The following is a 14,679-nucleotide window of genomic DNA, read 5'->3' as shown; positions in this document are numbered from 1 at the left end:
AGCCCAAACAACGGTGGGTCCTTTGCAGCTCTCCTTCACAGACACAATGGCAGTGTGGTTGATAGCATCTACTACGAAAAACTGGTGTAGGAAAACATAACCCCAGAACACAGTGAAAAGAAAGTGAGGGACAGAGAGAGGGGCTGTAAACAAATTCAAAGGGGGGTTTGGAAAGACTGTAGTTTAAAATGGTGCACGTGAGAGGACAGTAAAAAGACATTGTGCCTTTTTCCGTTTCATGCATAAAGTGCGAGATTAAGTAACAGCTACTACTACATTCATTTCGAAAATATAATTTCTATTTTATTTAGCAGGTGTTGGTGTGCACATACTCGTAATGATTCGGATGAAACGGAAGCAAGGAGTAATAGTTCTGTCAATTGGATTTTTTACTCGGTAGCAAAGAATTTTGCATTTTTAAAATGAGAATGATATTGTAGTTTTCGGGAAAAATAATCTCTTTTAGTTAAGTGAAATAATTTGCTTATAGTGGCATTTAAGTGAAATGGAGGACATGTACCACTATTTAAAAAAGACTACTGTCTTATATGTATCAAATTAACTCCTAAAATTATTTTAAAAAACACATGTTTTAATTAATTAGTGTAGGTTATATTAATTGAAAATTGTTTTAAATATGAGTGAACACTTCAGGTTTGAAAATTGTTTTAAACACGAGTGAAAAGTGACAGTTTCATATTTGATGCGTATTTTTTTATGTAAACATATTAATTTTGTGTTGAATAGATAAATTATCCGAACTAATTCAATCATTTACTTTTAACCTGGTCTTAATCAAGTCGCTTAATTTACATGGCATATATACCAAGGGGCTTGCAGGAATGCAGGGAACGAGGAAGAAGACACTCTTGATTTAACGTACATCTATTCATACTCTCGCAATCCATAAACCAACTTGTAATTATGGGCGAGGATGCTGGAATTAAATTAATGAACAAGAGGGTGAATAATAGGAGCTTAACCTTGTTTTTATTTTAAATTATTTGTGTATTTATTAAATGTTAAATATAAGATTTTACATTAGTCCATATACACTAGCTAATTTTAAACTTCATGAAACAGTAAAAGGTAAAAGAAAAAGGGGGATGATATCCAGAGCAAACCAAAACTGGGGGGTTATAAAAAGTAGGCAAAGTGACAGAGAGACAAACGAAGTTGTGCATTAGAAGATAACAAAAGAGAAATGGCCATGGAAACACTTTCTTCAAGTGAACTATTAGACTTTATAATCTATGACACATTCTCTGTTAATCCATACACCTCCTGCAATGCCACTTCTGATTCTTGCAATTTCCACCTCCATGATAAAAATTCTCAAAACTATCAACAACAATTTACAGCTGCTCAGCAGTCTCTCATTAATATCTCTTCTTCAATGAATCTCTCCGTTAAGCCCGAAAGCACCGCAGAGCAGCGGAGCTTGGGTGTCCAAGCCCGGAAGAAGAGGCGGCGAAGACCCAAAGTATGCAAGAACAAAGAAGAAGCCGAGACTCAGAGAATGACTCACATTACTGTTGAAAGAAATCGAAGGAAACAGATGAATGAACATCTTTCCGTGCTGCGATGTCTCATGCCTGAGTCTTATGTTCAAAGGGTTAGTTTTTGTCACTTTTCTTCATTTTGATAATTTAACACAAGAATTATAATCTTAAACTAATTTAAACCAAACATATAGGTCTACTTTTGTGAATTGGAATATCATCAGTACCTTTTAGGTTAGTGTTCCACTATATATGGTATAATTATGTTACCTAATTACACTTGAAGTTAATTCTTTCAGATGCAGCTAGGTTATAAGGAAATGGTAATTTTTGCTAATAAATACAAGTTGACCAACTTACAAGAATTTGACTTAAAATTGTACCAATTTTCATGGATTCTTAATTAATTATCTATGATATATTGTATATTAGTCAACTCATTGTGCTATGATTTAATCTTGCATTTAAATACATATATATAACTGCTATAGCTCTTCTAAGTTTCCCCTTATTTGAGTGTGAGGGAAATAAAGTTTTGAATTTCTAGCAAAAAGAAAGCTGTAATTTACCAACTTTTTCGAAGCTTAAATTACATGCTATGTACTTAATATAACTGTATATATTTTAATCTTTAAATGAGGATATCATCAGTACTGTTTCGTTGACTCTCTCCATGAACCCACTCCCCCTTTCCTTCTCACAATCATTTCAAAAGTGAAAAGGAAAGTAAAACCAAAACAACATAGTTTAGTGTTTTTTTCATTAACCTAAATCTAAATTTTACAACCTAATTTGCAGGGAGATCAAGCATCTATAGTTGGTGGTGCTATTGACTTCGTAAAAGAACTTGAGCATACTCTACAAAGCCTTGAAACCAAAAAATTCCAACAACTGCAAGCATCTGGTGAAAAAGAGCCAGCCGAGACAAATCCATTTGCACAATTCTTTGCATTTCCTCAATTCACATGCTCTCAAACCCCTAACAAACACTCTACATGTAGCACGACGAATGGTGCAATAGCAGACATTGAAGTTACTTTGGTTGAAACTCACGCAAACATTAGGGTTCTATCGCGACGAAGGCTCAGGCAGCTCTCAAGATTAATTGGTGGATTTCAGGCACTGTATTTGACCATACTTCACCTCAATGTCACCAGCTTGGAACCAATGGTTCTATACTCAATCAGTAGCAAGGTATGCATGCGTACAGTAATTTCATGCATTTTTTTACAGATGAAAATGACTCTTAAGAATGCAAGAATCTACTTTATTCATCTGGTACGGCTCAACTTTTTGTATGAATTATTGTGCAAAAAGTTCTGTACAGTCACAAAATAATTGTAAAATGACTAATTTCACCGAATGATCGTTAGATGCCGTAATTGTGTAAATGAAGTAGACTTTGTTTGGCTAGAGAAGTAGAGATAGGTCTAATTACTGTACAAAGCAAGGACCATATTTGAGTGCGGGGGGGGGAGGACTGGGAGTTTAGGGTGGTACCAATATATGTGAATATAAATGTTAACACAAAACTACAAAAGAAAATAACAAGAATGCTTCGGTAACTTCAAGGGCCCGTACTTAAAATTATTGGGGGGTTGATAAAAATGAGACGAAAGTGTACTGCAGTTTACTTTTGTACATATATGTGTAGTTGTTGAGATAGCTAGCTATGTAGAGGACTCTCAAGTCAAAATGCATGTCCTTTTTTTTTTGTTTTTGTGTAGTCTTACAACTAAGAATACATGTTTCAAATAAAATCCGGAAAGAGAAATAGTGGAATCCTGATTTAGGACGACATTAAATAAATTGAGCTATATATTAGAAAGACTTAAAACTCATATTTTTTAAGTAATTTCAAACTTAAAATTAAAAAAACTAGTATATTGTATCAATCACATATATGTACTAAACAAACATGATGAGAAATTGATGAAGTTGCAATTATGATAATTTTTAATTAAATTTTAAGAACATGTATATATATATCTGCAGGTGGAAGAAGGATGTCACCTGAAATCATCGGAGGAGATAGCAGGTGCAGTACACCAAATGCTCATAATAATTGAAGGAGAGGAAGAAGAAGAAGATATAGGCTTACCCTATGCTCAACATTTACCCTAAGGATCGTAGCTTCTATCATATTTTTAGCTACCTGCCCATTACCTATAGAGAATCATGTCATGGAATTATTGTTTCTATAGTGCCACCCCCCCCCCCCCCTTCCCTTCCCTTTTCGTTTGTATTATGTACGTTTAATCTTTTTATTATGCTTGTTTCTGCTTCTATCTTGTATCTACACCTAGTATTAGGCTCGGTCCTCGGACATGGTTTTAGTCTCGGTTAGTTATTTGTATACATGTATAAACTGTACTATTTTCTAAAGTATTGACTTGCAATTCGTCTAATTAACCTAATTTAAGGGGATATATATGAAATTATTGTCGGCTAATTAGCTTCTTTTTCATTTGTCGGATATCGGCTAATTAACCTAAATATACGAGTACATATGTAATTTTGCATTCAGCAAAATAATTAGAGGTAAGCTAGTAGCATGTGATAAGTTGCCGAATATTGGGTATATATCTTAGTTTGTGAGAAGAATTCTTATCTTATTTTTGATTTTTTTTTCCAAAAACAAGTTATAGTAATATTATCCTGAAATGATGCCAAAATTGACCTAAATATAGGTAATATTGTTTTATTTTTGAAATTTATACTAATGCATAAAAAGTCCATTTTATTAAAATAATAGCCCATAATATAGTGACACTTTAGTATTTAAAAATGATTTAGAGAACTTGTTAAACCGTAACATTTCTAAATAAGTTAACGTAAATTTCTTTCGTCTCAACTAATTTTTTCAATTTGTATTGGACACGGATATTAAAAAAATGTAAATTAATGATAAAAAATAAGAAAAATAAGTAAAGTGAAAGAATTAATTAATATTTAATATATAAAATAAATATTATGTAGTAAAATAGTAGATGAAGTTAGTTTTTATATTATAAGATTATACTATTTTTAGAAACTTTTAAAGTGTAAAGGACTTAAAAAAATCAAGGGAGTATTAGTAACTGTAATCAATCGGTAAAGGACACCTTTTTACATTAAACCGAAAGGGAAAGAACATGTTTTCTTTTAATTACGCAAGACACTGAGTTACCAGTAATTGATTAATTATCTGGATCCCAACACATATCACAGTCCCATTAAATTGAAATTCTCATATTAGATTCTTAGTTATAATAAATACCTATCCCATCAAAGACAGAACCAGGAAAGCTAGCTCTAGGCTCTTCGACAGTGCATTTCAAGATTTGCAAATAATACGCAATAAATATAGATCGTTGTCAAATGATTAGTGCGTGGGATCCATCGATATGTGACATATTTATGACGTTCAAGTATCTCATCCTACAATATCAGTGGTAGTCGATCCATAGTAGTCGCCGGTTGGTGTAAATTAGAATCAAATTCTTCCGGTGTGTACACTCTGAGTATTAAAATTTAAAAAATTTGGAGTATGATTGATATATTTATTGTAAATGATTAATAAATATTAATCAATTAAAATAAATTTAAATGATAGAAGTATGTGATTAGTGTGTTCATACACACAGCAGAAAAACCTGTAAATAGATAACATAGCCGTTTATGTAGGCACATGTCACCAGGAGTAATAAATATCTGTACAATTATTATGATGCTTTTGGTAATTATTAGTGTTCATTTGGAAAATACACCCTCCGTCCCTAAAAATATTTCTTATTTGTACTGAACACGTTTATCAATACACACTTTTAATTGTTAATATCTTTAATTTCGTATTAGTATTAAATATAAAAATTTTATTATATTAAAGTACTTATAAATACGAATCCAACAAAATCATTTATGACTATGTTTGATCTTATAGATTATACGTAAATTAGTAGTCAATCGCTTACCGTGAACAGTACGAAAAGTCAAAACGGGAAGATCATTTTGGGACGGAGGGAGTATTAAAATAAGTAATTTACGACTTAAAATGAATAAGTGAATTATAAGTAAAAAGTAGAAAAATACTTATAAGTTAAATAAGTGTTTAGATAATTTTACTTATAAATCAGATTTGTTTTTTCTTAAATAAACTAAAATAAATAATTATTTAATATAATTATCTTAATTCTTGAATTCAAAGTTTGGTTAACATTTAAAAATATACTCCATGAGTCCCACTTGATTGTTTACGTTACTTTTCGGCAAACTTTTCAATGCTCGTTTAAAATATTCTTCCATAATATTTTTTTTAAAAAAAAATCTGAAAAAATAGTTTCATGTTTAAACTTTTATTAAAAAAAAAACAAAAAAAATTATGAAACTATACCTTATTAAAGTCTCGAAATACGTGCAAACAGTGTACGTAAACTATCCAGCGGGACGGAAAGAGTATATTTTAAAACGGAGGTTAATAAATAAGCGAAAAATCAAAATAAGTTGAAAAAATGTAGGTCATTACTAACATTCAACTAATCAGCTTATAAGTTATAAATTCAATAAATACTCGTTGATAAACTGTTACGAACTTATAAGTGGGAAGTAACTTATAATTGACGTGCCAAACAGACCGTTAATGAAGTAATATTATGACAGAAAGGAGTAGGAGTAGCTAGGCTAACCTACAGATTTGTGGGTACATCTACACTCCCCGAGTTCTGTGACATCAATCAATTAGAAAATATACCTCCTCCGGCATCTTTATTTTTATATATTTTTGTTTTTCAAATATCATTCTCAATTTTATAAATTTTAATAGTGATAAAGTTTTGTACATAAGTTATTATATTTACTACTTTATTTCACTATATTTATTATATACATTAAGAATTGATTAATCCATCATTTATTTCATTTTTTTTATTTTCTTACTAAATTTCATTTTTTCTTAATTTCCCCATGTATAGATTTTGTTGGACGAACCGAGTACAAGTTATTTGTAGATGGTTCATTTGCATTGAATATACTGTACAATATTTTTATAATTCCCGATGATATTACTACAAAATTCATGTTATATTATGATATAATTTTTTTTTAATTTAACTCCAGTTCTTTCCAATTTAGAATTATTGCTTCCTGCACTAAAATATAAATCTAATTAATAAACATTCAATTAAATATATATTTTAATTTAAATGAAAATAAAAATCATTTAAAATATACATAAATATATATATTCTATCGCTATATAATTAACAAAAAAATGAGCACATGTATATCTTGTATTGTTATCTTTTCCCGAGTTCCAAAAAGTTTATTGACAGTATGATGAGAAGCAAAGACCAAGAGAGCCAGGAAACGTAGGGTACCATATATATTTGTCCTCATTTGTTACCACCCTGACAACGAAGTGTCGTGCATTTGCGGGTATTACTACAAACACACATTTTTATTTTATATTTTATTCACAAGTTTTGATACCTTTTTATGTATATTTGTTTCGAGTTACATTAACATAATCTTTTATCTATCCAACATACTAATATATATAAACATTAATGAGTTGGAATGCACAGAGGTTTTGGTAGGTCTGAAAAAAAAGCTGTGGCATGTTGCTGCTTCTTGGTAAGGAAGAAAGGTTAATTTGTGGGTTCGATGCACGTCTCCGGGTCTCCCTCTCTCTCTGTTCATTTCTCTTTCCGGCCAGCTTTTATCTCTCTCTCTCTTTCTCTTTATTTCTTCTCTCTCTGTTTTCTTTTTTCTTTTAAATTTGCTGCTAAATCTTCATTTTAAGAGCTCCAGATGTCTTCTGTTGAATCATATTTATATGCCTCGGGCCTGAATGAAACTTAACTTAATAGGCCGATTTTTACTTACATTTCAATATATTTTGACCTATTAGTTAAAAATATTATCTTTAAAATTTTCTTTTCATGAATTAAAAATAGCTACGTTGTGTATTTTTATTTACAAAAAGAAACTTTTATAAATAATAATTTAATTATCGGGTCAAAACAGATTAAAATGAGTGCAAAAATCAAAGTTACAATTAAAAAAACAAAGATAGTAATTTATAAGAATAAAAATGAGAAGGGATAAGTATCATGCATGCACACTGTTCTGCTGAATCATATTTTCATACTTTATAAGAATAAAAATGAGAAGGGATAAGTATCATGCTTGCACACTGTTCTTTCTCTCAAGAGCATTATAACAGTAATAGTATGATACAAAACATCTCGCTGGGAATTTGATAGTAGAGTAGAACCTCTGCATAATAACAGTATACATAATAATATTGTGACGTTCCGGACCCCGGGATAATCTCAGAAACCCGAACCCAGGAATGCCAAATCAAACCAATCAACTCAATATATGCTTACACTCAGATGCGATGATCCTCTTATCACTTCCCCGAAATATCTCTTTCTTCCTTATATGTAGTTTCTTGTTGTCCTTCTTAAATCCTGAGTTAACACTCAATTCTGTCTCTCTTCCTTGTTTCTTATTGTTGAAGAATTGAGTGCGAGCTTCATAGTCCCTTTCTGCAATCCTCGCCTTCCCAACCAACTTATCAAATTGTTCCAACTCCAACAAGGACACCTTTTCTCTAATTTGGGGTTTCAGCCCTTCTGGAAATCTCTGACATTTTCTGGCTTCAGTATCAACCTGATGAGGAGCAAACCTGGAAAGTTCCAAGAATCTTGAGAGATACTCCGACACAGACATTCCTTCTTGCTTTAGTCCTAGAAACTTCATCTCATTCTTCATACAGGTAGGAAAATATTTATCAAAGAACAATTCCTTAAATCTTGTCCAAGCCATTTTAGAACAATCCTCAGTCTGTTTAACCGTATCCCACCAAAATACAGCTTCCCACCTTAATGAGTGTGTTGCAAATTTTACCTTTTGCTCCTCTGAACATTTCGATATCTCTATCACTTTCTCCATTTCTTTAATCCATACATTCGTAACATGTGGATCCAATTCTCCTTTAAAAATCGGGGGATCTGCATCCTTAAAAGCCTTGTATGTACACCTTCGCTTATTCTCGCCTTCTTTTTCCATATTTTCAACACGTTCCCCATTTATTTCGGGAGTATCCGCAGTTGTTCGCCCCTCCATTAGGCTCTTAAACATATTCTTCATTTCTCCCAAAATTAACAACATCTCAGGGCTAATTTGTACACTGGATCCAATCCCATCAGAATTTCCATCAGTCATCTTCTCCTACAATTCAACATATAATATTAATCATACTTCATTCGGAATATGTACCGCACACATCATGATATACGTCATAATAACGATCGATCGAGTACTAAACACGTCATACACCTTATATTGACCATGTTCAAGAATTACGACTACGCATTTTCTAAGCGTACGTTAGGCCTAAAATTGGACTACCGCGATTCGAAATCCTATATTCATCCTATTCCTAAACCTTAGCTCTGATGCCACCTGTGACGCCCCGGACCCCGGGATAACCTCAGAAACCCGAACCCGGGAACGCCAAACCAAACCAATCAACTCAATATATGCTTACACAACCTTAAACTTAAATAATAATATATAATTCTTACAGTATTCCAAGTATTACAACCAAAGTTCACGATACAACCAAAAGCCTATTACACAAGCATTTTTCATTAAGATACTACACGCATTCATCGTCTACTAAGCCTTAGTTCATCACATACTTATCCTTTCCTGAACATCCTTCTCCAAAATTCTTTCCTGCGGAAGTTAGTGACATAAACGAGTGAGCTCAGAAAGCTCAGTAAGCATATATAGTAGAATTCAACTGAGGTTTATCCGAGAAATCAAAGTTCATCAAACAAATATTCGAATAAAGAGATATGAAAGATACTACAATCAACAAAAATTTATCATATAGTTCTCACAAGATTAAAACTGAGTATTCAAGCATGACAGGTTCATCCATTCATCAAGTTGGGATCCCGGCCAGCTAAATAATCGGTTTATCTTTACTTTCGATTAGGAAGTATCATCATCAGTTCATCAATATCAATGCAAGAATACTCATTTTTCATCAGTGAAGCCTTACTCAAACTCAAATCATCATTTAAAACATCAACCATCAGTACAGTATATACTTACAGTGCACCGCATAATTTATTCTCTATGAATCCCGAACTTCGAATTGATTTTATAGTCGATCTTTCTTCCTAAATACATAATTCAAAAATGCACATAAATTTTATTATTAATATAACCTATTTATCTTCTAACTGAACTAATAATTACCAAATTACTAAATAAGATAAAGAAATTAAGTTCGTGATTAAGAAAAACTAACCGAATTCCTTGGTTGAAACAACCGAAGCGGATAGTTCTATTTAAGGAAACTATACAAACTTAAATAAGGAAAGTAATGATTCATTTTTCCTACATCCTCGATGTGGTACAATAGTAGGGAAGTTGGAAAAATATAGAAAAACTATCACATGACTTCCTCTATTTATTCCTTTTTCACAATTACATATAATGGTACCTTTCTATTTATTCTAATATACTTCACTTCTCGTTTTCAATGTGGTACAAAGATAGGTAGGGAAAAAAAAGGTAAGTAAGGAACATAATATCTAGAACATATAAGAACCCTTTTAAACTCACACCATTAGCTTCATCAATCTTACTTCTACTTATTAAAATTTTAAGGTCAAGTTCTTCTATATATCTTCAATCTTCTTCTCTTCTCTTGTCGATGTGGGTTGTGAGATCTCCTTTTTATTACCTAAGATGCATATATCCTACATTGATTAGAGAATGAGACCAACCTTCCTCCAATGCCTATATAAACCCAACTTAGTTTTAGTTTCTACTTAGAAAACTTAAAACTTTCTCTTGGCTTCAATATAGCCAATTAAATTTGGTTTTAAAGTTTTAATATAAAGAGAAATAGATAAATTTCTCATAATCAAGTAAAAATTAGAGTTTTAAGGTTTAACTAGGCTTTATATTAATTGGCTATAAAAGAGAAAGTTTATTCCAACATTGATGAGATATAAAAGATGTAACATCTCTTCCTTTATCAAACCCAAGGCTATGAAGCCAACACTTCAAAATAAACCAACTATGACTTGTAGCTTTGCTTTTGAATAATTCTCTTTGTCCCACATCGGGAAGGTTTTGCAAGATATCTTCTCTCAACTCTATATAATGGGACTTGCAACAAAATTAAAAAATCATACTAGACTTGAAAGCTATTATAGCTTTTAGTCTACATCCACTTAGTCCCACATCGAGAAGGTGTGAAACTAACAAAGATACTTGCTCTATAAAAAGAGCTCTACTACTAATTTTATTTCCAAGGCAACATTTTCACTTTCAAGTGCAATGTTCCTTCCTACTAGGCTTTGTCTAGTAAAAGATGCGGGCTAATTTATTTTAGCTTGTGTGCTTTAGTTAAAAGTTTCATCTTTCTATTCCTATTCAGCGCTTATCTCTTATCATCCTTTCCTCTTTCCGTCATTCCTCTTCCTCGTCCTATCACTTTGGTCTGTATCTCTTTTAAATTTTTATTTTTTTATGGGAGCTTGACATATTCGAGCAAACCAACAATACACAAGACAAAATTTAAAATTTAATCAAATATTTTAATAATATGCATAATACTTGTAAAAATAATATAAGCACATAAATTTATTTTACTTAATTATAATTTCATCTGAATATTACATTCTTCCCCCCTTAAACTAATTTCGTCCTCGAAATTTAAACTTATTTCGTACCTGACTTATTGAATAAATGGGGATATTTTGATTTCATCATCTCTTCGGGTTCCCAAGTTGCTTCCTTTATTTCATGGTTTCGCCAAATCACTTTCACAAGAGGTATCACCTTAGTTCTTAATTTCTGTTCTCGACGATCTATTATCTCAACAGGAAATTCTTCATACTGCATATTTTCTCGAATTTCTATCGGTTCATAATCTATAATATGCGATGGATCTGGAATATACTTCCTCAGATATGATACATGAAAAACGTTATGAATATGCCCTCAACTCGGTGGTAATGCTAACTCGTATGCTACTTCTCCAACCCGTCTAAGAATCTCAAATGGTCCAATATAACGTGGACTTAACTTTCCTTTCTTCCCGAATCTCATAATGCCCTTCCAGGGAGAAATATTAAGAAATACAAAGTCTCCTTCCTTAAACATCACCTCTCGACGATCCTTGTCTGCATAACTCTTTTGTCTGCTTTGAGCCGTTAAAATTCTTTGTTGAATCAACTTGACTTTCTCGGTAGTTACACGAATTAACTCAGGCCCTAAAAATTTTCTTTTTCCAACTTCATCCCAACATAACGGCGTTCTACATCGACGTCCATAAAGAGCCTCGTATGGAGCCATTCCAATTGTTGCTTGAAAACTGTTGTTGTACGCAAATTCTACTAAAGGTAAATGTTCTTCCCAACTTCCTTTAAAGTCCAATACACAAGCTCTTAACATGTCTTCCAAAACTTGAATTGTGCGTTCTGATTGCCCATCCGTCTGAGGATGAAACGCCGTGCTCATACTTAACTTAGTACCCATCTCTTCTTGAAAACTATTCCAAAACCTAGACGTAAATCTAGGATCTCTGTCAAAAATAATTGAAACAGGTACTCCATGCAACATAACTATTTCCCGTATATATAATTTTGCTAATTTCTCTAATGGTGATGATTCTGAAATTGCCAGAAAATGTGCACTCTTCGTCAGTCTATCCACAATAACCCAGATGACATCATTTCCTTTTTGTGACTTTGGCAAACCAAGTACAAAATCCATCGTTTTGTGCTCCCATTTCCACTCAGGGACAGGTAAAGACTGTAATAATCCCCCAGACCTTTGGTGTTCTGCTTTTACTTGTTGACAAATTAAACACCTCTCTACATACTCCGCAATTTCTCTCTTCATCTTAGGCCACCAAAAATGTTCTTTCAAGTCCTTATACATCTTCGTAGATCCAGGATGTACCGAAAAAGGTGATGAATGAGCGTTAGACAAAATTTCTTTCTTAATTTCTACGTCAGACGGCACACATATTCGATCCCGAAATCTAACGATTTCATCATTACCTTTCCTAAAATCCTTTTTACCTAATTCTGAATTTGAATTATTCCAAATCTCCTTTAAGCGTTCATCTTGTCTCTGACTTCCCTTTATCTTTTCTAACAAGATGGGTCTAACCTCGATTTGATACACTAAACTCTCTTCCTCTCCTTTCTTAACAAATTCAATCCTAAATGTTTCCAATTCCTTATGATTTATGGGTTCTCCTTCAATACTCGAACAATTCCCTACTTATTTTCTACTTAATGCATCAGCCACAACATTTGCCTTACCGGGGTGATATAAAATTTCACAACCATAATCTTTCAACAACTCCAACCATCTTCTCTGTCTCATATTTAAATCCTTCTGTGAGAAAATATACTTTAAGCTCTGACGGTCAGTATAAATTTTGCACTTTTCCCCATACAAGTAATGTCTCCAAATCTTAAGAGCGAAAACTACTGCATCCAATTCCAGATCGTGGGTGGGGTAGTTCTTCTCATGTTCTTAATTGTCAAGATGCATAAGCAATTACCTTACCGCGTTGCATTAGCACACACCCCAAACCTTTTCTTGATGCATCACTATAAATCACAAAGTCTTCAGTTCCATCTGGTAATCCAAGTACCGGAGCAGACGTTAGTCTTTTCTTTAACTCATCAAAACTTTGCTCACATTATTCCGACCAAACAAACTTAACGTCCTTCCTTGTAAGATTCGCTAACGGTCCCGCTATCTTAGAGAAATTTTGAACAAACTTTCTATAATATCCGGCCAACCCTAAGAAATTTCGAATTTCTGTCACAGTCTTTGGTCTCTCCCAATTTATAATTACTTCAATCTTTGAAGGATCAACTGAAATTCCTTCTTCCGAAACTACATGTCCAAGAAAACTTACTCTTCTTAACCAAAACTCACATTTTGAAAACTTAGCATACAACTGTTCTTTTCTCAAAGTTTGTAACACCATCCTCAAATGTTCATCATGTTCTTCCTCAGTTCTCGAGTAAATAAGAATATCATCGATAAACATAATTACAAACTTATCCAGATAATTCCTAAATATTTGATTCATCAAATCCATAAATACTGCCGGTGCATTTGTCACCCCAAATGGCATCACTACAAATTCATAATGACCGTATCGAGTCCTAAATGCCGTTAATGGAATGCTTTCTTTCTTTACTCTCAACTGATGATAACCTGAGCGCAAATCAATCTTCGAAAAGTAAGTGGCTCCTTGCAATTGATCAAAAAGATCGTCTAGTCGTGGTAACGTATATTTATTCTTTACTGTCAACTTATTTACCTCTCTATAATCAATACATAATCTTAGAAAACCATCCTTCTTTTTCACAAACAACACTGGTGCTCCCCAAGAAGAAACACTTGGTCTAATAAACTTTTTATCCAACAACTCTTGTAATTGTACCTTAAGTTCTGCTAATTTTGTCGGTGCCATTCTATATGGTGCTTTCGATACTGGTTGGGCATCCGAGATCAATTCAATCCCAAACTCAACTTCTCTTTCAGGGGGCAAATTTGGTAACTCTTCGGGAAAGACATCTAAAAACTCTCTGACTACAGGTGTATCCTCAACTTTATTTTTAATTCCTTCATTCCCTACAACATATGCTAGAAAACCTTCACAACCTTTTCTTAACATCTTACAAGCCTTTAAAACTGATATCATAACACTGGGTTTTTCTACACTATCTCCCTTGAAATATACTTTCTTTTTGTTCGAGCCGGTTAAACATATTCGCTTCTTATAACAATTTAGATTCGCCCTATGCTTCGACAACCAATCCATTCCCAGAATCACTCCAAAGTCCCTCAGTTCTAACGGTAATAAATCCAATAAGAAGGTTTGTTCACCAATCATTAAGGGACAATCTCGATAAATTTTATCTACGAACAAATTTCTACCGTTTGGAAGTTTTACCAGAAATCCATTATCTAGACTTTGCACAGGTACATTTAACTTATCAATGTATTTTGTATCCACAAAAGAATGGGTTGACTCCGAATCAAACAACACATGAACATCTTGAGCACAAAGTTGAAGCGTACCTGACATAACATCATGAGATTTTTCGGCATCCTGAGTTGTCATTGTGTA

At 32.8% G+C, this 14,679-nt stretch overlaps 1 protein-coding gene across 1 annotated transcript; it reads left to right on the top strand.

The window, feature by feature from the left end:
• Positions 1 to 1,151: 1,151 nt before the first annotated feature.
• LOC141668800 (transcription factor bHLH94-like) lies at positions 1,152 to 3,769 on the top strand. Its single transcript, XM_074475814.1, has 3 exons — positions 1,152 to 1,615; positions 2,301 to 2,696; positions 3,498 to 3,769. Exons 1-3 carry the CDS (start codon positions 1,205 to 1,207, stop codon positions 3,624 to 3,626), a joined length of 936 nt encoding a protein of 311 aa, XP_074331915.1. The 5' UTR covers positions 1,152 to 1,204; the 3' UTR covers positions 3,627 to 3,769.
• The last annotated feature ends 10,910 nt before the right edge of the window (positions 3,770 to 14,679 follow it).

Source organism: Apium graveolens, chromosome 6 (genome assembly GCF_009905375.1).
Source record: "Apium graveolens cultivar Ventura chromosome 6, ASM990537v1, whole genome shotgun sequence".
Taxonomy (NCBI): Eukaryota; Viridiplantae; Streptophyta; class Magnoliopsida; order Apiales; family Apiaceae; genus Apium; species Apium graveolens.
The sequence above is the reverse complement of the archived record's forward strand: the minus strand, read 5'-3'. Positions and strand labels throughout refer to the sequence as shown.